At 50.2% G+C, this 23,852-nt stretch overlaps 1 protein-coding gene across 1 annotated transcript in view; it reads right to left on the bottom strand.

The window, feature by feature from the left end:
* Nucleotides 1–23,852, bottom strand: part of nhej1 (nonhomologous end-joining factor 1) — a 248,085-nt gene that overhangs the window by 219,780 nt on the left and 4,453 nt on the right. The window contains exons 2-3 of the mRNA XM_078404359.1: nucleotides 21,418–21,637; nucleotides 20,180–20,392 (exon numbers count right to left, since the gene is read on the bottom strand). Of these exons, the coding sequence (XP_078260485.1) occupies nucleotides 20,180–20,392; nucleotides 21,418–21,621 (417 nt within the window). The 5' untranslated portion in view covers nucleotides 21,622–21,637. The remainder of the gene's footprint in view (nucleotides 1–20,179; nucleotides 20,393–21,417; nucleotides 21,638–23,852) is intronic.

The raw sequence follows: 23,852 nt of genomic DNA, 5'->3' as shown, positions 1-23,852 counted from the left end.
GTGTAGTGTAGTGTAGCGTAGTGTAGCGTAGCGTAGTGTAGACTAGTGTAGTGTAGTATAGCGTAGCGTAGTGTAGACTAGTGTAGTATAGTGTAGACTAGTGTGGTGTAGTGTAGTGTAGTGTAGTGTAGACTAGTGTAGTGTAGTGTAGACTAGTGTAGTATAGTGTAGACTAGTGTGGTGTAGTGTAGTGTAGTGTAGTGTAGACTAGTGTAGTGTAGTGTAGTGTAGACTAGTGTCGTGTAGTGTAGACTAGTGTAGTGTAGACTAGTGTCGTGTAGTGTAGACTAGTGTAGTGTAGACTAGTGTCGTGTAGTGTAGTGTAGACTAGTGTAGTGTAGTGTAGACTAGTGTCGTGTAGTGTAGACTAGTGTAATGTCGTGTAGACTAGTGTAGTGTAGACTAGTGTAATTTAGTGTAGACTAGTGTAATGTCGTGTAGCGTAGTGTAGTGTAGACGAGTGTAGTGTCATGTAGCGTAGTGTAGACGAGTGTAGTGTAGTGTAGACTAGTATATTGTCGTGTAGCGTATAGACTAGTGTAGTGTAGCGTAGTGTAGACTAGTGTAATGTCGTGTAGTGTAGTGTAGTGCAGTGCAGTGTTGTGTAGTGTAGTGCGGTGTAGTGTTGTGTAGTGTAGTGCAGTGTAGTGTAGTGTAGTGTAGTGCAGTGCAGTGTAGTGTAGTGCAGTGTAGTGCAGTGTAGTGTAGTGTAGTGCAGTGCAGTGTAGTGTAGTGCAGTGTAGTGCAGTGTAGTGTAGTGTAGTGTAGTGCAGTGTAGTGTAGTGCAGTGTTGTGTAGTGTAGTGTAGTGCAGTGTAGTGTTGTGTAGTGTAGTGCAGTGTAGTGTAGTGTAGTGTAGTGTAGTGCAGTGCAGTGTAGTGTAGTGCAGTGTAGTGCAGTGTAGTGTAGTGTAGTGTAGTGCAGTGTAGTGTAGTGTAGTGCAGTGTAGTGTAGTGCAGTGTAGTGTAGTGTAATGTTGTGTAGCGTAGTGTAAACGAGTGTAGTGCAGTGCAGTGTAGTGTAGTGCGGTGTAGTGTAGTGTAGTGTAGTGTAGTGCAGTGTAGTGTAGTGTAGTGCAGTGTAGTGTAGTGCGGTGTAGTGTAGTGTAGTGCAGTGTAGTGTAGTGTAGTGTAGTGCAGTGTAGTGTAGTGTAGTGTAGTGCAGTGTAGTGTAGTGTAGTTTAGTTTGATTTGGTTTGTAGTTTGGTGTAGTTTAGTGTAGTGTAGTGTACAGTTGCTCCTCATCTTACGGTGGGGTTACGTTCCGATAAACCCATCGTAAGTCATTAATACACCTAACCTACCAAACATCATAGCCATTTCGGCCCACCGAGTGCGCGCCGACCAGCGATCCCCGCACATTAACACTATCCTACACTCACCAGGGACGGATTTTTACATTTACCAAGCCAATTAACCTACATACCTGCACGTATTTGGAGTGTGGGAGGAAACCAAAGATCTCGGGGAAAACCCACGCAGGTCACGGGGAGAATGTACAAACTCTGTACAGACGGCACCCTTAGTCAGGATCAAACCCGGGTCTCCAGCGCTGCATTCGCTGTAAGGCAGCAACTCTACCGCTGCGCCACCGTGACTGCCCACTTAAACGTGCTCAGAACACTAACATCAGCCCGGGGAAAAGATCAAAATTCAAAGTACAGTTTCTACTGAATGTGTATCGCTTTTACACCATCATAACGTCGAAACATCGTAAGTCGAAACATCCTTTAGAAGGATGAGAGGAGATCTTATCGAAACGTATAAGATTATTAAGGGGTTGGACACGTTAGAGGCAGGAAACATATTCCCAATGTTGGGGGAGTCCAGAACAGGGGGCCACAGTTTATGAATAAGGGGTAGGCCATTTAGAACGGAGATGAGGAAAAACTTTTTCAGTCAGAGAGTTGTAAATCTGCGGAATTCTCTGCCTCAGAAGGCAGTGGAGGCCAATTCTCTGAATGCATTCAAGAGAGAGCTAGATAGAGCTCTTAAGGATAGCGGAGTCAGGGGGTATGGGGAGAAGGCAGGAACGGGGTACGGATTGTGAATGATCAGCCATGATCACATTGAATGGCGGTGCTGGCTCGAAGGGCCGAATGGCCTCCTCCTGCACCTATTGTCTATTGCCTAATGTATGTCGAGAAGCATCTGAAGTTTACTTTAGTTTTGTAATAGTTTACTTTAGTTTAGTAATAGTTTACTTTAGTTTAGTAATAGTTTAGTTTGTTGTCACTTTACCAAAGTACGATGAAAAGCTTTTGTTGCGCGCCATCCAGTCAGCAGAAAGACTAGACATGATTACAAATGAACCATCCACAGTGTACAGATGCAGGATCAACAGTATAACGTTTGGTGCAAGATAAAGTCCGATAAAGTGTGGTCAAGGATAGTCCGGAGGCCTCCAATGAGGTGGATGGGAGGTCAGGACCGCTCTCTAGTTAACGATAGGACGGGTTAGTCGCCTGATAACAGCCGGGAAGAAACGGTCCCTGAATCTGGAGGTGCGCGTTTTCACACTTCTGTACCTCTTGCCCAATGGGAGAGGGGAGAAGAGGGAGTGGCCGGGGTGCCCTGTGACCACGTGGGAGTAACCGGGGTGAGACTCGTTCTCCCTGTAACCACGTGGGTGTACTCCGGGTGCTCAGGTTTCCTCCCACGTCCCACAAAGACGTGCGGGTTTGTCGGCCAATCGGCCTTTCTGCAAATTGCACAAAGCGTGCAGGGAGGGGGCGGGAAAGAGGAATAACATTGAACTCGTGCGAACAGGTGATAGATGGTTAACATGGACTCGCTGGGCCGAAGGGCCAGTTTCCACACGGTGTCTCAAAACGAAAAAAATGCCTGAAAAAATCGCAAAGAAGGAGACTACCGCAAGCCACGGCCTAAATAAAGTCAAACATTTACTGAGAAAATAAAACCTCGGTCAGGTCGGCAGTCGGTAGAGTTGCTCCCTTACTGCACCAGAGACGCGAAAACAGGCCCCTCAGACTACCGCGTCCGCGCCGACCAGCGATCCCCCCCGTACGCTAACGCTATCCTACACGCCCCAGGGACAGCACCACCATTCAATGTGATCGCGGCTGATCATCCAAAATTAGTACCCCGTTCCTGCTTTCTCCCCATACCCCTTGATTCCATTAGCCCTAAGAGCTAAATCTAACTCTCTCTCCCTCAGGGGTAACTTTTTTACACATAGGGTGATGGGTGTATGGAATGAGCTGCCAGAAGAGGTAGTTGAGGAAAGTCCAAATATTTGGACAGGTAAATGGATAGGACAGGTTTACAATAGACAATAGGTGCAGGAGGAAGCCATTCGGCCCTTCGAGCCAGCACCGCCATTCAATGGCTGATCATTCTCAATCAGTACCCCGTTCCTGCCTTCTCCCCATACCCCCTGACTCCGCTATCCTTAAGAGCTCTATCTAACTCTCTCTTGAATGCATTCTGAGAATTGGCCTCCACTGCCTTCTGCGGCAGAGAATTCCACAGATTCACAACTCTCTGGGTGAAAAAGTATTTCTTCATCTCAGTCCTAAATGGCCTCCCCCTTATTCTTAAACTGTGACCCATGGTTCTGGACTCCCCCAACATCGGGAACGTTTCCTGCATCTACCCTGTCCAATCCCTTAGGAATTTGATATGTTTCTGTAAGATCTCCTCTCATCCTTCTAAATTCTAGTGAAAAAACCCCCACTCAATCCATTCTTTCATCATATGACAGTCCCGCCATCCCAGGAATTAACCTGGTGAACCTACGCTGCACTCCCTCAACAGCAATAATGTCCTTCCTCCAATTAGAAGATCAAAACAGCACACAATACTCCAGGTGCCGTCTCACCAGGGCCCTGTACAACTGCAGAAGGACCTCTTGCTCCTATACTCAAATCATCTCGCTGTGAAGGCCAACATCCATTTGCTTTTTTCACTGCCTGCTGTATCTTTACGCTTATTTTCAGCGACTGGTGTGCAAGGACACCCAGGTCTCGTTGCACCTCCCCATTTCCTAATCTGACACCATTCAGATAATAATCTGCCTTCCTGTTCTTGCCACCAAAGTGGATAACCTCACATTGATCCACATTATACTGCATCTGCCATGCATCCGCCCACTCGCCCAACCTGTCCAAGTCACCCTGCAGCCTCATAGCATCCTCCTCGCAGCTCACACTGCCACCCAGCTTTGCGTCATCCGCAAACTCGGAGAAGTTACATTTAATTCCTTCGTCTAAATTGTTAATATATATTGTAAATAACTTGGGTCCCAGCACCGAGTCTTGCGGCACCCCACTAGTCACTGCCTACCATTCTGAAAAGGGCCCATTAATTCCTACTCTTTGCTTCCTGTCTGCCAACCAGTTCTCTATCCATGTCAATACCCTACCCCCAATACCTTGTGCTGTACGACTGCAGTAGGACCTCCTTGCTCCTATACTCAAATCCTCTCGACATGCAAGCCAACATGCCATTTGCTTTCTTCACTGCCTTTGCTGTGACTAGGGGCGGCAACTATCTCACTCCCAAAAACGGGACAAAGTGACGCCCCACGTGACCTCACCCAGCCGGCGGCCACGTGCTCCCGCTCCACCAATGGCGGCCGCCGGGCCGGGAGGCTGGTCGTTACGCAACCTCCGTCAGGCGGCGCCCGGGCCTCCGAAACTAGATTGTCCGGAGCTAAAATGTCGGAAACCTGGAGTGTCGGGACCTACAGTGTCGGGGCCTACAGTGTCGGGGCCTACAGTGTCGGAACCTACAGCGTCGGGGCCTACAGCGTCGGGTCCTACAGCGTCGGGGCCTACAGCGTCGGGGCCTACAGCGTCCGGGCCGACAGTGTCAGGGCCTACAGTGTCCGGGCCTACAGTGTCAGGGCCTACAGTGTCCGGGTCTACAGTGTCCGGGCCTACAGTGTCCGGGCCTACAGGGTCCGGGCCTACAGTGTCGGGGCCGACAGCCCCCCCCCCCCCCCCCCCCGCCTAATACGGGACAAATCAATTTAGCCCAAAATACGGGATGTCCCGGCTAATACGGGACAGTTGGCAACCCTAGCTGTGACCCAGTGCATGAGGGGGGACAGAAAACCAAAACAAAATATCTCATGATGCTGGAAATTTTCAAATGAAGACGGAAAATGCTAGAAATACTTGGCAGGTGTGGCTGCACTTGCGGAAAGAAAAACAGAGTTGATGTTTCTGGTCAAAGACCCTTTATCAATGAAGGGAATTCCCTGCCACAGACATAGGCTGTGAAAACTCTTAGCGAGGTCACGCAAGAGATTGCAGATTCTGGAAACTTCAGCAAAACACCAAGTGCTGGAGGAACTCAGCGGGGCCAGGCACACGGTGACTCGAGCTGGCGGTGGGAGTAACGTGAGGAGCGCCGCGACCCGTCCCGCCCGCCCGCCCGCCGCGGACTGGAGAACCCGTAGAGCTGAAGGTGGATCAGTCACCTGCACCACATTGGACTGCACCCTAGGGTTCTGAAAGAGGCGGGCTCGGTGGCGCGAAGGTAGAGTTGCTGCCTTCCAGCGGATGCAGCGTCGGAGACCCGGGTTCCACCCCGACTTCGGGTGCTTGTCCGTACGGAGTTTGTACGTTCTCTCCGTGACCTGCGAGGGCCCACTCCCCCGTCGAGGTCGTGCGCTCCCTCCCTCACGCAGCCGGTCCCTCACCGGCCCTCCAGGTGCGTTCCCGTAGGCCCTCGATCCGCGGCGGGCTGGCGAGCCGGGCCTTCCGGGCTGTCTCCGGTCCGCGGCGCGGGTCATAAGCGAAGGGAGTAGAATTCTAAAGCTGCCTTAGATTAGAGATATAGCGCGGAAACAGGCCCTTCGGCCCACCGGGTCCGCGCTGACCAGCGATCCTCGCACATTAACACTATCCTACACCTACTAGGGACAAGTAGATCTCGGAGAAAAACCACGCAGGTCACGGGGAGAACGTACAAACTCCGTATGGACAGCACCCGTAGTCGGGATGGAACCCGGGCCTCCGTCGCTGCATTCGCTGTAAGGCAGCAACTCTACCGCTGCGCCACCGTGACCGCCGTGTTGTATTATGATAGGATAGAACATTATTTATCCCAGGAGGTGAAATTGGTCTGCCAACCGTCATAAAACACATCAAGATACATAAAACGTGAAATTAAAGTGATGAGTGGAAAGTCCAGGGTTGGCAATGTGTAAAGATTGGGGAGGGGTGAGGGGGGTCAGTCTCAGTCTACCCCACGGCAGAAGGGGGAGGAGTTGTACAGTTTGACAGCCACAGGGAAGAAGGATCTCCTGTGGCGTTCGTTCTGTGCTGCATCTTGGTGGGACCAGTCTGTTGCTGAAGGTGCTCCTCAGGTTGACCAGTGTGTCACGGAGGGAGGGGGTGAGCCGTATTGTCCAGGATGCTCCGCAGTTTGAGGAGCATCCTCCCCTCCAAGACCACCTCCCGTGAATCCAACTCCGCCCCCCAAGACAGAGCCAGCCTCCCTGATGAGCTTGTGCAGGTTTGTAAGTTGGTTGGCTTATGAAAATTGTCCCTGGGGTGTAGGATAGAACCAGTGGATGGGCGATCGCTGGTCAGCATGGATGCAGCGGGACGAAGGGCCTCTTTCAGCGCTGCATCTCTAAATTAAACTAGACTAAACTGATCAAGATGGCGGCCAACGCAGGTGTCTCTTGGTGTGCTTGTCACGGAAGTGGATCGCCAACCACGTGCTAGAATCGCAGAAACATAGAACGATAGGGGCAGGAGTCGGCCATTCGAGCCAGCACCGCCATTCAATATGATCATGGCTGATCATCCACAATCAGTACACCGTTCCTGTTTTCTCCCCCTATCCCTTGATTCCGTTCAATAGACAATAGACAATAGGTGCAGGAGTAGGCCATTCAGCCCTTCGAGCCAGCACCGCCATTCAATGCGATCATGGCTGATCACTCTCAATCAGTACCCCGTTCCTGCCTTCTCCCCATACCCCCTCACTCCGCTATCCTTAAGAACTCTATCCAGCTCTCTCTTGAAAGCATCCAACGAACTGGCCTCCACTGCCTTCTGAGGCAGAGAATTCCACACCTTCACCACTCTCTGACTGAAAAAGTTCTTCCTCATCTCCGTTCTAAATGGCCTACCCCTTATTCTTAAACTGTGGCCCCTTGTTCTGGACTCCCCCAACATTGGGAACATGTTTCCTGCCTCTAATGTGTCCAATCCCCTAATTATCTTATATGTTTCAATAAGATCCCCCCTCATCCTTCTTGCCAAAACATCCGGTGAATCGGCTTCCACTGCCTTCTGTGGCAGAGAATTCCACAGATTCACAACTCTCTGGGTGGAAAAGGTTTTCCTCGTCTCGATCCTAAATGGCTCACCCCTTTTTTCTTCGCCCCACTCTTTTAAATCTCCACTGCTACAGCAACATTAGTGTGCGGGGATCTCTGGTCGGCACAGACTCGGTGGGCCGAAGGGCCTCTAGGGTCAATTTACATTCACACCAAGCCAATCAACCTACAAACCTGCACGTCTTTGTGGAGCGTGGGAGTAAACCGAAGATCTCGGAGAAAACCCCCGCAGGTCACGGGGAGAACGTGCAAACTCCGTACAGACAGCACCGGTAGTCGGGATGGAACCCGGGTCTCCGGCGCTGTGAGGCAGCAACTCTACCGCTACGATCGGACTCTCACATCCTGACCCCGCTAGCACGCAGACTCAAGATTAAAACATTTCTTCAGCTCCCCTCTAATCCTTCTCCCGATCACTTAAACCTCTGCCCCCTGGGCTTTTGGCCCCACTGCTAAGGGAAACAGGTCCTTCTTATTATTTGCTTATTTGCTTAGTCGAGCTTCATGCTTCGCTGGCTCCAAGGCACTTTGCAGTGGGGAGAGGTGCTTGCACAGCAGTGTCACGCCCTGAGTTTAAAGTTGCCGGCGAGCTTTCAGAGAACCGGGAGACGGACTAAAGCCCTGAGGGGACCTCTGTGCTCCCTCTTCGGGTCCGCTCGCTTCTGCTCGAATAAATCGGTTGGACTTCACATTCCTACGAAAAAGGCCGCTAAAAAGGCTCGATCCACCTGCGTGCTTTTCCAGAAAGAAAAGCTCCCCGAGCTCTTGGCTGGAGTGCTGGCTGCTTTGACTGCCCATTCCACGACCGGCCCGACAGTAGTGGGCCTTATGCTACACGGGGAGTTTGTTTTTGTTACACATAAAAACCGGGCCAGCTCGGCGGTCACTTACAGTCAACAATCGAGCCTCTCCTTACGCACCTAACCTCCGTCACTCCACCACCGGCACGGTCTCGCACAGCCGTCAAAGTCTGGAATTCCCTCCCTAGACCACTTTCAAGAATCTCCCCCAAATTCTACCTCTTTCATCGAGCCCCTTGGTGTCCTCACGGTGGCGCAGCGGTAGATTTGCTGCCTCACGGCGCCAGTGGCCCGAGTTCGATCCTTACCATACGGAGTTTGCACTTTCTCCCCGTGACCTGCGTGGGTTTTCTCCGGGTGCTCCGGTTTCCTCCCACACTCCAAAGACGTACAGACAGGCCTGTCGGTTAATTGCCTTCTCTAAAATGTCCCCAGTGTGTAGGATAGCACTGTGGAGCACCAGGGTGGTCGTTGGTCGGCGTAGATTCAGTGGCCCATCAGCAGGTTCAGTGGGCCAAAGGGCCTGATTCCACGCTGTATCTTTAAATCTGAAACTAAATACTAAAAAGGATATAGTTGAGTTTAGTTTAGAGATACAGCGCGGAAACAGGCCCTTTCGGCCCACCGGGTCCGCGCCGACCAGCGATCCCCGCACACTAACACCATCCTACGCCCACTCGGGACAATATTTACATTTATACCAAGCCAATTAACCTACAAACCTGCACGCCTTTGGAGTGTGGGAGGAAACCGAAGATCTCGGAGAAAACCCCATGCGGGTCACGGGGAGAACGTATAAACTCCGTACAGACGCCGCCCGTAGTCGGGATCGAACCCGGGTGTCTGGTGCTGCATTCGCTGTAAGGCAGCAACTCTATCGCTGCTCCACCGTGACCGCCCAATAGCTTCATGGGTGTCATTAACGATGCACCCATGATATCCTTGAGGCATCCTTTTCAGGAGGCCAGTGGAGGTTGTTGAGTAGGGTACGATAATGGCATTTAGTTTCGTTTGGTTTCCAGGATTCAACAGATGCTCCTCGACTTACGATGGGGGTACGTTCCAATAAACCCATCGTAAATCGAAAATATTGTTAGTCAAAAACGCATTTAATACACCTAACCTACCCAACATCATAGCCACCTAACCTACCAACATCATAGCCACCTAACGTACCAACATCATAGCCACCTAACCTACCCAACATCATAGCCACCTAACCTACCAACATCATAGCCACCTAACCTACCCAACATCATAGCCACCTAACCTGCCAACATCATAGCCACCTAACCTACCAACATCATAGCCACCTAACCTACCCAACATCATAGCTACCTAACCTACCAACATCATAGTCACCTAACCTACCAACATCATAGCCACCTAACCTACCAACATTATAGCCACCTAACCTACCCAACATCATAGCCACCTAACCTACCAACATCATAGCCACTTAACCTACCCAACATCATAGCCACCTAACCTACCAACATCATAGTCACCTAACCTACCAACATCATAGCCACCTAACCTACCAACATTATAGCCACCTAACCTACCCAACATCATAGCCACCTAACCTACCAACATCATAGTCACCTAACCTACCAACATCATAGCCACCTAACCTACCAACATTATAGCCACCTAACCTACCCAACATCATAGCCACCTAACCTACCAACATCATAGTCACCTAACCTACCAACATCATAGCCACCTAACCTACCAACATTATAGCCACCTAACCTACCCAACATCATAGCCACCTAACCTACCAACATCATAGTCATCTAACCTACTGAACATCATAGCCACCTAACCTACCAACATCATAGTCACCTAACCTACCAAACATCATAGCCACCTAACTTACCGAACATCACAGCCATCTAACCTACTGAACATCATAGCCACCTAACCTACCCAACATCACAGCACAGCCTTGTCAAAGTCGCTCAGATCTTTACCCCTGCCCATTTCTCCTGCATCCAACACATCAACTTCAAGAACCGACTGTTCACTTGCTGCCTAATATATCCCACCCCTTGACAGGTGCCATTGCAACAAGATAATCCATGTTATTCACTTCGCCTGTCAGTGGTCATAATGTTTTGGCTGATAGGTGTATAACCAAGCTCTTATTGTTGTAAAGTGAATATTGGGGTCAGAGCATGTAACAGTGTTCCTGGATCCCTTGCCAGGAGCAATTAGCTTTTAAAGGCAAACCAAAAAAAACCCATGCCAACGCATGAATTTATTGAATTCACCTCCACAACTCTCCACAGTGGGATTTGAATTCATGACCACAAGTTAACAATTCAGATCAGGCCTGTGAAAATACCACACAAAACATTTTTCACATAACTGTGCTAGAAATTACAATCAATTAATCCTTTTAATGAAGCGAATGCAGAACAGTACAAAGGAGAAGGAAACTAGAGGTATGAAAAACATAGAAATATGGAAAATAGGTGCAGGAGGAGGCCATTCGGCCCTTCGAGCCAGCACCGCCATTCAATATGATCATGGCTGATCATCCAAAATCAGTACCCCGTTCCTGCTTTCTCCCCATCTCCCTTCATTCTGTTAGCCCGAAGAGCTCTATCTAATTCTCTCTTGAATCCATCCAATGAATTGGCCTCCACTGCCTTCTGTGGCAGAGAATTCCACAGATTCACAACTCTCTGACTGAAAAAGATTTTCCTCATCTCCGATCTAAATTCTCTGTTCTTTCCTATAATATAATATAATATAATAATATAATATTCATTTATTGTATTATGAATAATCTCTGTTCTTTCCTATAACATGGTGAAAGTGGACTAATGTTCACTCGCCACTGCCACATGCTGTTAGCTCAATTGTTCCTCTGGAAGCGTCCGGAAACATTGGCTTCGTATTCACCGCCCATTCCCACCCTAGATTCCCACTAAGAATGTGTCCCAGAGCCATCGAGGGAGACAGCACTATCCTACGCATCCCAGGGACAATTTACCATTTGACCAAGCCAGTTAGCCGACCAATGCGTACGTCTTCGGAGTGTGGGAGTAAACCGGAGCACCTGGAGAAAATCACGCAGGTCACGGGGAGAACGTGCAAACTCCGCACAGACAGCAACAGTGGTCAGGATCGAACCCAGAACCCTGGCGCTGAGAGGCAGCATCTCCACCGCTGCTCCACCGTGCCGCCCAAATTCTACCCTACGCACTAGAAACATGGAAGCATAGAAAGATAGGTGCAGGAGTAGGGCGATTCGGCCCTTCGAGCCAGCACCGCCATTCAATATGATCATGGCTGATCATCTAAAATCAGTATTTATTTCACAAAATGCTGGAGTAACTCAGCAGGTCAGGCAGCATCTCAGGAGAGAAGGAATGGGTGACGTTTCGGGTCGAGACCCTTCTTCAGACTAAAATCTAAAATCAGTACCTCGTTCCTGCTTTTTCCCCATATCCCTCGATTCCGTTAGCCCTCAGAGCTAAATCTAACTCTCTCTTGAAAACATCCAGTGAATATCCACTGAAGGGACAATTTACAGCAGCCAATTAACCGGCAAAGCCTGCACGTCATTGGAATGTAGGAGGAAATTCGGAGCACCCTGAGAAGACCCACACGGTCACGGGGAGAACGTGCAAACTCCGTGCAGGCAGCACCCGTAGTCAGGATCGAACCCGGGTCTCTGGCGCTGTGAAGCAGCAACTCTACCACTGCGCCACCGTGCGAAAACCATGCTTAATGTCAGCACCGCCTGCTATTTTTAAAATGGGATTACAAGATTGAGCGGAGTAGATAACGCATGCTGGAACGATAGCTGCTCCTGGAGTATTGTGTGCAGATTTGGTCTCCTAATTTGAGGAAGGACATCCTTGCTATTGAGGGAGTGCAGCATAGGCTCACCAGGCTAATTGCCAGGATGGCGGGACTGATGAATGGTGAAAGAATGGGTCGACTGGGCTTTCATTCGCTGGAATTTAGAAGGATTTGAGAGGGGATCTTAGAGAAACAGATAAAATTCTTAAAGTATTGGACAGGCTAGATGCAGGAAAAATGTTCCCGATGTTGGGGGAGTCCAGAACCAGGGGTCACAGTTTAAGAATAAGGGGTAGTAGGCCATTTAGGACTGAGATGAGGGAAAACCTTTTCACCCAGAGACTTGTGAATCTGTGGAATTCTCTGCCACAGAAGGCCAATTCACTGGATGTTTTCAAGATAGAGTTAAGATTTAGCTCTCAGGGCTAAAGGAATCAAGGTGTATGAGGAGAAAGCAGGAACGGGGTACTGATTTTGGATGGTCAGCCATGATCATGTTGAATGTCGGTGTTGGCTAGAATGGCCTACTCCTGCACCTATTTTTTACAATACAATACAATACAATATATCTTTATTGTCATTGTACAGGGGTACAACGAGATTGGGAATGCGCCTCCCATACATTGCAATAAATTAATTAGCTAGTCAGTATTGATTAAAACAACCCAATGAAACAAATTGTAACAGTTTTAAAACAGAATAAAGTGCAAGTAGGTCTGTGCCGGTTCGCTGTGCGATGATGTGACCATCCGGCTCAGCAGGACCGACCGGTTCATAGCAGCTATGGCCCTGGGGATGAAGCTGTTCCTGAGTCTGGAGGTGCGGGCGTAGAAAGCCTTGTATCGTCTGCCCGATGGAAGGAGTTCGAACAGACTGTTGCAGGGGTGTGAAGAGTCTTTGTGGATGCTGGTGGCTTTTCTGAGGCATCGTGTGTTGTAGATGCCCTCCAAGGCTGGTAGCTGTGTTCCGATGGTCCTCTGAGCTCTGTAGACTACCCGCTGTAGAGCTCTCCTCTCTGCCTCCGTGCAGCTGAGGTACCACACAGGGATGCCATGTGTTAGGATGCTCTCTATGGTGCAGCGGTAGAAGGTCGTCAGCAGCTGTTGGGGCAGACCAGACCTTTTCAGTGTTCTTAGGTAGAACAGTCGTTGCTGTGCCTTCTTGACCAACGCAGCAGTGTTAATGGACCATGTGTGATCCTCCGAAATGTGAATGCCCAGAAACTTGAAGCTGGACACTCTCTCCACACTGTCCCCGTTGATAGAGATAAACGCAGCTATGTTTCTACGTTGAGCGCATTTCTGTGAGATCGGATCGACTCTCTGAATGACGCTCAGCAAGTCATGAAGATTTCCGTGCAGTGCAGTGGTGTTGTGGTTAGGTTACATTGGCAAGTCAGTGCCATTAATCTAGTGACACGCGTTTGAATCCCCCCCAGAGATGTATAATTAAAACAAAGAGTGTCACCACAGCAACTGGAATACCAAATCATCGCAATTAAAATAAACCTGGATTTTTTAAAAAAGTATTTGCTTGACTGAAAAACGCAGCATGGAATCAGGGCAGACGTTCATGAGTGATAGGAGGAGGATTAGGCCACTTGGTCCATCGAGTTGATAGATTCTTGATTAGTCCGGGTGTCGGGGGTTATGGGGGGAAGGCAGGAGAATGGGGTTGAGAGGGAGAGATAGATCAGCCATGATTGAACGGCGGTGCTGACCTTTGGGGCCGAATGGCCTCGTTCTGCTCCTATAACGTATGAAGTCAACTCCGCCATTCAGTCATGACCAGTCTAGTTTTCCCTCTCAACCCTCCTGTCCTGCCTTCCCCCAGTAACCTCTGACATTTTTACCAATCAAGAACCTCTCAATTTCCACCTTAAAACACTCAATGACTTGGCCTCCACCGTCTGTGGCAATGAATTCCACAGATTCTGCGAAGCTGTGGAATTCTCTGCCTCAGAAGGCAGTGGAGGCCAATTCCCTGGACGCTTTCAAGAGAGAGTTAGATAGAGCTCTTAAAGAGAGAGACAGAGAGATAGGTTTAGTTCATAAGTCCATGGAAAAGAGAGCTATGATAGCGGAGTCAAGGGATATGGGGAGAAGGCAGGAACGGGGTACTGATTGTGGATGATCAGCCATGATCACGGTGAATGGCGGTGCTGGCTCGAGGGGCCGAACGGCCTGCTCCTGCACCTATTGACTATTGTCTATTATTTGGGCGTGCAGCGTAGGTTTACTAGGTTAATTCCCGGAATGGCGGGACTGTCATATGTTGAAAGACTGGAGCGACTAGGCTTGTATACACTGGAATTTAGAAGGATGAGAGGAGATCTAATCGAAACATATAAGATTATTAAGGGGTTGGACACGTTAGAGGCAGGAAACATGTTCCCAATGTTGGGGGAGTCCAGAACCAGGGGCCACAGTTTAAGAATAAGGGGCAGGCCATTTAGAACGGAGATGAGGAAAAACCTTTTCAGTCAGAGAGTTGTGAATCTGTGGAATTCTCTGCCTCAGAAGGCAGTGGAGGCCAATTCTCCGAATGCATTCAAGAGAGAGCTAGATAGAGCTCTTAAGGATAGCCGAGTCAGGGGGTATGGGGAGAAGGCAGGAACGGGGTACTGATTGAGAATGATCAGCCATGATCACATTGAATGGCGGTGCTGGCTCGAAGGGCCGAATGGCCTCCTCCTGCACCTATTGTCTATTGACCAGAAGGTAGACACAAAATGCTGGAGTAACTCAGTGGGACAGGCAGCATCTCTGGAGAGAAGGAATGGGTGACGTTTCGGGTCGAGACCCTTCTTCAGACCCACCGGGTCTCTGGCACTGCAAGGCAGCAACTCAACCGCTGCTCCACTGATGACAGCGAGAAATGATTATCTCTTCAAAAAAATAGATACTTAAAATTACTCTGGCGCCTGGGTCGAGTTAAATCTCGACACTGGGTTTCTTGAAAAAATACAGAAATCGACATTTCTGAATGAGGATGGGAAAAATAAAAATCATAGCCACATAATTAAAAAAGAGACTGACGGAGAGGAAGGCAGGTATTTATCTCCACAGGAAATGGAGATTTTCCAAAGAGGCCTAGAGGGAGAACAGAGACCAACGAGGCCTGGAGCAAGAAGCAGAATAGCGAAGGCCTGGATAGAGTGGACGCGGCGAGGCTGTTTCCACTGGTGGGAGAGTCTAGGACCAGAGGCCACAGCCTCAGAATGAAAGGACGTTCCTTTAGGAAGGAGATGAGGAAGGATTTCTTCATTCAGAGGGTGGTGAATCTGTGGAATTCCTTGCCATAGAAGGCTGTGGAGGCCAAGTCAGTGGATATTTTCCTCACAAATTCCTTATGTCTCGGAGAACAGTAGCCAGATTCTGTCTCTCCGCAACTGCACAGTCTTCAGAGTCAGAGAGTCACGAGCGTGGAAACCAGGCTCTTCCGCCCAATTTGCCCACACCGACCAATTTCTTCAATCCACATGTACAACGTCGACAGCTCTGCCTTCCTCACCCTCTTGAGTTCATAAGTTCATAAGCAATAGGAGCAGAATTAGGCCATTCGGCCCATCAAGTCCACTCCGCCATTCAATCATGGCCGATCTGTCCCTCCCTCCTAACCCCCATTCTCCTGCCTTCAACCCAATTCTCCTGCCTTCACTGTACCGCTGGGCGGCACGGTGGCACAGCGGTAGAGTTGCTGCCTTACAGCGAATGCAGCGCCGGAAACTCGGGTTCGATCCTGACTACGGGCACCATCTGTACGGAGTTTGTACGTTCTCCCCGTGACCTGCGTGGGTTTTCTCCGAGATCTTCGGTTTCCTCCCACACTCCGAAGACGTACATGTAGGTTAATTGGCTGGGCAAATGTAAAAATTGTTCCTAGTGTGTGTAGGATAGTGTTAATGTGCAGGGATCGCTGGGCGGCGCGGACTCGGTGGGCCGAAGGGCCTGTTTCTGCGCTGTATCTCTCTAAATCTAAATCTAAAAAAAAACCCTGACTCCCACACTAATCAAGAATCTACAAATCGCTGCCTTAAAAATATCCATTGACTTGGCCTCCACAGCCTTCTGTGGCAATTCATTCCACAGATTCACCACCCTCTGACTAAAAAAAAATCCTCCTCCTCATCTCCTTCCTAAAATCTGAGGTTAGTTCCTCTAGTTCTGGACTCTCCCACTAGTGGAAACATCCTCTCGATCCAGGCTTTCACTGTTCTGTACGTTTCAATGAGGTCCCCCCTCATTCGTTTAAACTCCAGCAAGTACAGCCCCAGTGCCGACAAACGCTCAAAACGGTGCCATGTGTGCCGGGTGAAATTACATTTATCAACACTATGATAAAACGCAAATGAATGTATCTACACCGATCAGCCAAAACATTATGACCTGATGAGCCAAAACCGGCCTAATATGCTGTTGGTCCTCTGTGTGCAGCCCCATACGCAGCACGGTGCGATGCACTGTGTATTGTGACACATTCCTCCCACGACAACCATTAAAATTTTCTGTGACTTGTGCCACAGTCGACCTTCTGTCGGTTCGGACCAGACGGGATAGCCTTCGTTGCCCTCGCGCATCGATGAGCCTTGGGCGCCCAACACCCTGTCTGTCGCCGGTTTGTGGTTTGTCCCTCCTCGGACCACTGTCGGTAGGTACTCACCACTGCTGACCGACCGGGAGCACCCCACAAGCCTTGCCGTTTCAGAGATGCTCTGACCCAGTCGTCAGGCCCATAACAATTTGGCCCTTGTCAAAGTCGCTCAGGTCTTTACTCCTGCCCATTTCTCCTGCATCCAACACGTCAACTTCAAGGACTGACTGTTCACTTGCTGCCTAATATATCCCACCCCTTGACAGGTGCCATTGTAACAAGATAATCAATGCTATTCACTTCGCCTGTCGGTGGTCATAATGTCTTGGCTGATCGTTGTATAGCCTCCGAGAACGTCAGAGGAATTTTGCAGTTTGTTATTTTGTGCATTTTTAAAATTCTGAATGAAGTTTATTTGGATTTTAAAAAGGTAGAGCATCATCTGAAGAAGGATCCTGGTCCAAAATGTCATCTGACCATTCTGGCCATTCCTCCATAGATGCTGCCTGACCCGCTGATTCCAGCAGTTTATGTTTTGCCTAAGATTCGAGCACATGCAGTCTCTTGTGTCTTCCTCCCACATCTGCAAAGGACAGATTCATTGTTTTACCTTCTCAGCAAAGGTGAAGCAGAAGAACTGGACAGTGGATGCAAGAAACTGCAGATGCTGGTTTACAGAAAAAGGACCAAAAGTGCTGGAGTAACTCAGCGGGTCAGGCAGCATCTCTGAAGAACATGGATAGCGGATTTATTTAGTTTAGTTTAGTTTAGAAATACAGCGTGGAAACAGGCCCTTTTGGCCCACCGGGTCCGCGCCGACCAGCGATCCCCGCACACTAACACTATCCTACACACACTAGGGACATTTACCAAGCCAATTAACCTGCGCACCTGCACGTCTTTGGAGTGTGGGAGGAAACCGAAAATCTTGGAGAAAACCCTCGCAGGCCGCGGGGACAAACGTACAAACTCCGTACAGACGGCATCCGTAGTCGGGATCGAACCCGGGTCTCCGGCGCTGCATTCACTGTAAGGCAGCAACTCTACCGCTGCGCCACCCTTTCAGGTCGTTTCAGGTCGGGACCCTTCGTCAGACTGATTATGATGGGGGAGGGGGAAGGGGGAACTTTACAGGACTTTATCTTACACTAAACGTTATTCCCTTTATCCTATATCTGTACACTGTGGACGGCTCGACTGTAATCATGTACAGTCTTTCCGCTGACCAGATTAGCACGCAACAAAAAGGTTTTTCACTGTACCTCGGTACACGTGACAATAATAAACTAAATTAAGAAAGTGGGAAGGGAGGATGGGAAGGACAAGGCCCATCCCTTACAGGTAAGGGAGGGTTTTGATAGGCTGATGGTTGGACAAAGGCCAGAGATGAAAGGACAGAAGACGTGAGATAAAAGGATTGAAAAGTTGCAAATTAGAGGAAGGAATGTAATTGAATGGGGAGGGAGAGGGGAGAATAGGTGCTGATGCAGGTGCAGCACAGGGGAGGGGAGGGGAGGGGAGGGGAGGGGAGGGGGTGAGTTCGGACATTGTGTTTGGAAGAAATAGACAGATAGCCCATCGATTGAGAGAACCAGTTTATCTTTACCTCAAACGTCGTCAATGACTAAAGTGGGGCTGTTCTACCACCTAGTGGCAAAGTGTGGCTCAGCAGCCTGCACTCCTGCCTTGCCCCCTCACACAGTCAGAGTAGCAGGACCATCTGCGGAGAACATGGATAGGTGACGTTTCTAGTCGGGACCCTTCTTCAGACTGATCGTGGGGGAGGAGGTGGGAGGGGGGGGGGAAGAGGGGGTGGAAGAAAGCTGGGAGAGAGAGAAGGGTCTCGACCAGAAACGTCACCTATTCCTTTTCTCCAGAGATGCTGCCTGACCCGCTGAGTTACCCCAACTTTTTGTGTCTAAGGGCGGCACGGTGGCGCAGCGGTAGAGTTGCTGCCTCACAGCGCTTGCAGCGCCCGAGACCCCGGTTCGATCCTGACTATTTGGTGCTGTCCGTACGGAAGTTGAACGTTCTCCCCGTGACCGGCGTGGGTTTTCTCCGAGATCTTCGGTTTCCTCCCACACTCCAAAGACGCGCAGGTTTGTAGGTTAATTGGCTCGGAATAAGTGTAAATTGTCCCCCGGTGTGTGTGGGATAGGAAATTCATGAGCTGCTGTTTTAGCCATTTATCTCTAAACTAAACTATCTCGGGGGGTCCAGAAACAGAGGCCAAGCAGTCTAAGAATAAAGGGGAGGAGATTTAAAATCAAGATGAAAAAAAACTTTTCAATAGACAATAGGTGCAGGAGGAGGCCATTCGGCCCTTCGAGCCAGCACCACCATTCAATGTGATCATGGCTGATCATTATCAATCAGTATCCCGTTCCTGCCTTCTCCCCATACCCCCTGACTCCGCTATCCTTAAGAGCTCTATCTAGCTCTCTCTTGAATGAATTCAGAGAATTGGCCTCCGCTGCCTTCTGAGGCAGAGAATTCCACAGATTCACAACTCTCTGACTGAAAAAGTTTTTCCTCATCTCAGTTCTAAATGGCCTACCTCTTATTCTTAAACTGTGGCCCCTTGTTCTGGACTCCCCCAACATTGGGAACATGTTTCCTGCCTCTAACGTGTCCAACCCCTTAATAATCTTATATGTTTCGATAAGATCTCCTCTCATCCTTCTAAATTCCAGTGTACACAAGCCTAGTCGCTCCAGTCTTTCAACATATGACAGTCCCGCCATTCCGGGAATTAACCTAGTAAACCTACGCTGCACGCCCTCAATAGCAAGAATGAGGGGGACTTAATTGAAATGTATCGAATAGTGAAAGGCCTGGATAGAGTGGATGTGGAGAAGATGTTTCCACCAGTGGGAGAGTCTAGGACTCAGAATTTTATTCCAATGCAGCCTCAGAATAAAAGGATGTACCTTTAGGAAAGAGACAAAGGGGAATTTCTTTAGTCAGAGGGTGGTGAATCTGTGGAATTCTTTGCCACAGAAGGCTGTGGCGGCCAAGTCAGTGGATATTTTTAAGGCAGAGATTGAAAAATTCTTAATTAGTATGGGTGTCAGGTGTTATGGGGAGAAGGCAGGAGAATGGGGATCGGAGGGGAAGATAGATCAGCCATGATTGAATGGGGGAGTAGTGTAAGAAAATAACTGCAGATGCTGGTACAAATCAAAGGTATTTATTCACAAAATGCTGGAGTAACTCAGCAGGTCAGGCAGCATCTCAGGCAGCATCTCCCACTCCCAATCTGACCTTTCTGTCCTGGGCCTCCTCCATTGTCAGAGTGAGGCCCAGCGCAAATTGGAGGAACAGCACCTCATATTTCACTTGGGTAGTCAACACCCCAGCGGTATGAACATAGACTTCTCTAACTTCAGATAGTCCCTGCTTTCCCTCTCTCTCCATCCCCTCCCCCTTCCCACTTCTCCCACTAGTCTTACCATCTCCGACTACATCCTATCTGTGTCCCGCCCCCCTCCCCTGACATCAGTCTGAAGAAGGGTCTCGACCCGAAACGTCACCCGTTCCTTCTCTCCCGAGATGCTGCCCGACCCGCTGAGTGACTCCAGCACTCCGTGTCTACCTTCTGCGGTTCCTTCTCACCGACACTTTGTGAACTTGGAATGAGGTGCTTACCATGCTGAGCGGGGCTTCGGCGAGGCGGAAAGCCCAGTAGAAAGGGACCTCGGCCAGCTTGCTCCGCAAACGGACGGTGAGCACGCTGCCAGCTCGCTCGCACGTGAAGCCGGGGAGAGACCTGAGGCCCCCGTTTTTCAGCAGAGTTTCCAGCAGCCCAGAGAGGTGACGGCATAATGCAGGCACTGGGGCCTTGAGACGCTTGTTCAATTCCTGCAGAGGCAGAAAAATAAAGACTCAAAGTCTCTTCCTCAAATGTCAAGAGTTAGAGTTTAAAGGATCCAGCTACTGATATACTCTTGTGACCCACTATGTTAATGTGGTTCATCTAGATAAATAACATAGAAACACAGAAAATAGGTGCAGGAGGAGGCCATTTGGTCCTTCGAGCCAGCACCGCCATTCATTGTGATCATGGCTGATCATCCACAATCAGTAACCCGTGCCTGCCTTCTCCCCATACCCCTTGATTCCACTAGCCCCTAGAGCTCTATCTGACTCTCTCTTAAATCCATCCGGTGATTTGGCCTCCACTGCCCTCTGTGGCAGAGAATTCAACAAATTCACAACTCTTCTCACCTCAGTTTTAAATGGCCTCCCCTGTAGAGTTCGGGAGGGAACCGGAGATCCCGGAGGAAACCCACGCAGGTCACGGGGAGAACGTACAAACTGCGTACAGACAGCACCTGTGGTCGGGATGGAACCCGGGTCTCCGGCGCTGTGAGGCAGCAGCTCTACCGCTGCGCCACCGCGCCGCCCCACCTCAGCGTGTTGTGTCTGTTCTCGGTGCAAGTGGCTGATAGACAATAGGTGCAGGCGGAGGCCATTCGGCCCTTCGAGCCAGCATCACCATTCAATGTGATCATGGCTGATCATTCTGAATCAGTACCCCGTTCCTGCCTTCTCCCCATACCCCCTGACTCCGCTATCCTTAAGAGCTCTATCCAGCTCTCTCTTGAATGCATTCAGAGAATTGGCCTCCACTGCCTTCTGAGGCAGAGAATTCCACAGATTCACAACTCTCTGACTGAAAAAGTTTTTCCTCATCTCAGTTCTAAATGGCCTACCCCTTATTCGTAAACTGTGGCCCCTGGTTCTGGACTCCCCCAACATTGGGAACATGTTTCCTGCCTCTAACGTGTCCAACCCCTTAATAATCTTATACGTTTCGACAAGATCTCCTCTCATCCTTCTAAATTCTACTGATGGCCATCTCCTGTTCCAATCGCCGGACGTACCTGCGCCCTCTGCTGGATACTGTCCGCGTCGACCTCCTCCCACCAGACGCTGCCGACATCGGAGAGCATCAGCTTGTAGGCGTCCTGGCCGAACGAGGCCTTCAGCAGGAAGGGAGAGTCCTCGATGTGCACGCAGCTCCAGGGCTTCACCAGGAGATCATCCGCCAACCTTTCCAACTCCGCCAACCTTTCCAACTCCGCCATCGGACAGTCGTCCCCCCTGTGGTTCACGGAAGAAAGACACGCGTCACTTAGCTCAAGTCAAGTCTATTTGTCACGTGCACATACACGATGTGCAGTGAAATGAAAGTGGCAATGCCTGCGGATTGTGCAAAAAAAAAGAATTACAGTTACAGCATATAAAATAAAAGTTAATACAGAGAAGACAAAATTTAGTCCCTGGAGTTATAAAAGTTAACAGTCCTGATGGCCTGTGGGAAGAAACTCCGTCTCATCCTCTCTGTTTTCACAGCGTGACAGCGGAGGCGTTTGCCTGACCGTAGCAGCTGGAACAGTCCGTTGCTGGGGTTGTAGGGGTCCCCCATAATCTTGCTTGCTCTGGATCTGCACCTCCTGATGTATAGGTCCTGCAGGGGGGCGAGTGTAGTTCCCATGGTGGGTTCTGCCGAACGCACTACTCTCTGCAGGGCCATCCTGTCCTGGGCAGAGCTGTTCCCAAACCAGACTGTGATGTTGCCGGACAGGGTGCTCTCTACAGCCCCAGAGTAGAAGCACTGAAGGATCCTCAGAGACACACTGAATTTCCTCAGCTGTCTAAGGTGGTAAAGGCGCTGCTTTGCCTTACCCACCAGTGCGGCAATGTGCGTTGCCCATGTCAGATCTCAGCTTAGCGCGGAGATACAGCGTGATACAGCGTGGAAACAGACCCAATCGGCCCACCGAAGGTAGACACAGAATGCTGGAGTAACACAGTGGGTCAGGCAGCATCTCGGGAGAGAAGGGACGGGTGACGTTTCGGGTCGAGACCCAACTTCAATCTGCAGTTTTTTCCCTTCGGCCCACCGAGACCGCACCGACCCATCGATCGCCCGTTCACGCCGGTTCCATGTTATCCCACTTTCTCACCCACTCCCGACACACAGCAGGAGCAACTTACAGAGGGCCAATAAACCGACAAACCCGCACGTCTTTGGGATGTGGGAGGAAACCAGAGCATCCGGAGGCAACCCACGCGGTCACGGGGAGAACGTGGAACCTCATCGGGTCAAGAAATTGGGTATTTCTAAGGCGGAGATTGCCAGATACTCGACTGGCGAGAATGTCAAGGGTTACGGGGAGAAGGCAGGAGAGTGGGGTTGAGAGGGAAAGATTGAATGGCGGGGTAGACCTGATGGGCTGAATGGCCTAATTCTGCTCCAATGACTTGCGAACTTATGACTTATGAACACCTCACAGATAACATAGAAAATAGGTGCAGGAGGAGGCCATTTGGCCCTTTGAGCCAGTACTGGTCAGGATCAAACCCAGGCCTTTAGTGCTGTGAGGCAGCAGCTGCACCATCGTGCCACCCTATCCCTATGGTTATAGCTATTTCTCAGTCTATTGCTTAATTCGTGAATCCAGCACAGCCCAATGCGCTTCGTAGACAAGAATAGAAAACAGAGAGGCGATAGTCAATGGTGCTTTAGTTGTGACTTATGCAACTGCACGGTGAAATTATTTTTTCATATATTACACTTGCGGGCGAAGACATTATAGGTGCCGCCATTATTCACAGTCCAAAGTCCGGTCGGCGTGCACGCTCGATGTGCTGGAGCAGTTCCCGTGAACCGACGTCCCCCTCCTCTCCTCCCTTCCCCTCCCGTCCCCTCCCTCCCCCTCTCCTCTCCTCTCCTCTCCTCCCCTCTCCTCTCCTCCCCTCTCCTCCCCTCCCCTCTCCTCTCCTCTCCTCTCCTCTCCTCTCCTCTCCTCTCCTCTCCTCTCCTCTCCTCTCCTCTCCTCTCCTCCCCTCTCCTCCCCTCCCCTCCCCACCCCTCCCCTCTCCTCGCCCGGCCATCTTTGTGTCTTGGGGGCGCCTCCTGCAGGCGACCTCGAAGCCCGCGGCTGGGGGGCGTACCCCGGTTCACCCTCCCGCCGGCCCCACGTGTCCGACATCTCCAGCCCCCTCCCGGTCACGCCGACCGACCGACCGACGGGCCTTGGGGTGGGTTCCCGATCCCGACCGCCTGCCTTCAGGCACGATCCGAGCCGACCGCAGAGCCTTCGGGTGAGGTCCCGCGGAACTGCAGATCCTCTCAGATGTTTTATGAAACTTTCATTTTGCACTTCCGGCATCTGTTTCGACTTTGTCAGTCGTTTGATCTTCACTTCCATCCACGGATGAAGTGAAGCCTCTGCTGAAATGCAAGAAGCACTTCATCCTTGCAGGGAAAATGTTCCCCACGATGGGGGGAGTCCACAACCAGGGGTCACAG

Source organism: Rhinoraja longicauda, chromosome 8 (genome assembly GCF_053455715.1).
Source record: "Rhinoraja longicauda isolate Sanriku21f chromosome 8, sRhiLon1.1, whole genome shotgun sequence".
NCBI lineage: Eukaryota > Metazoa > Chordata > Chondrichthyes > Rajiformes > Arhynchobatidae > Rhinoraja > Rhinoraja longicauda.
This window is presented reverse-complemented; position numbering and strand designations above follow the sequence as displayed.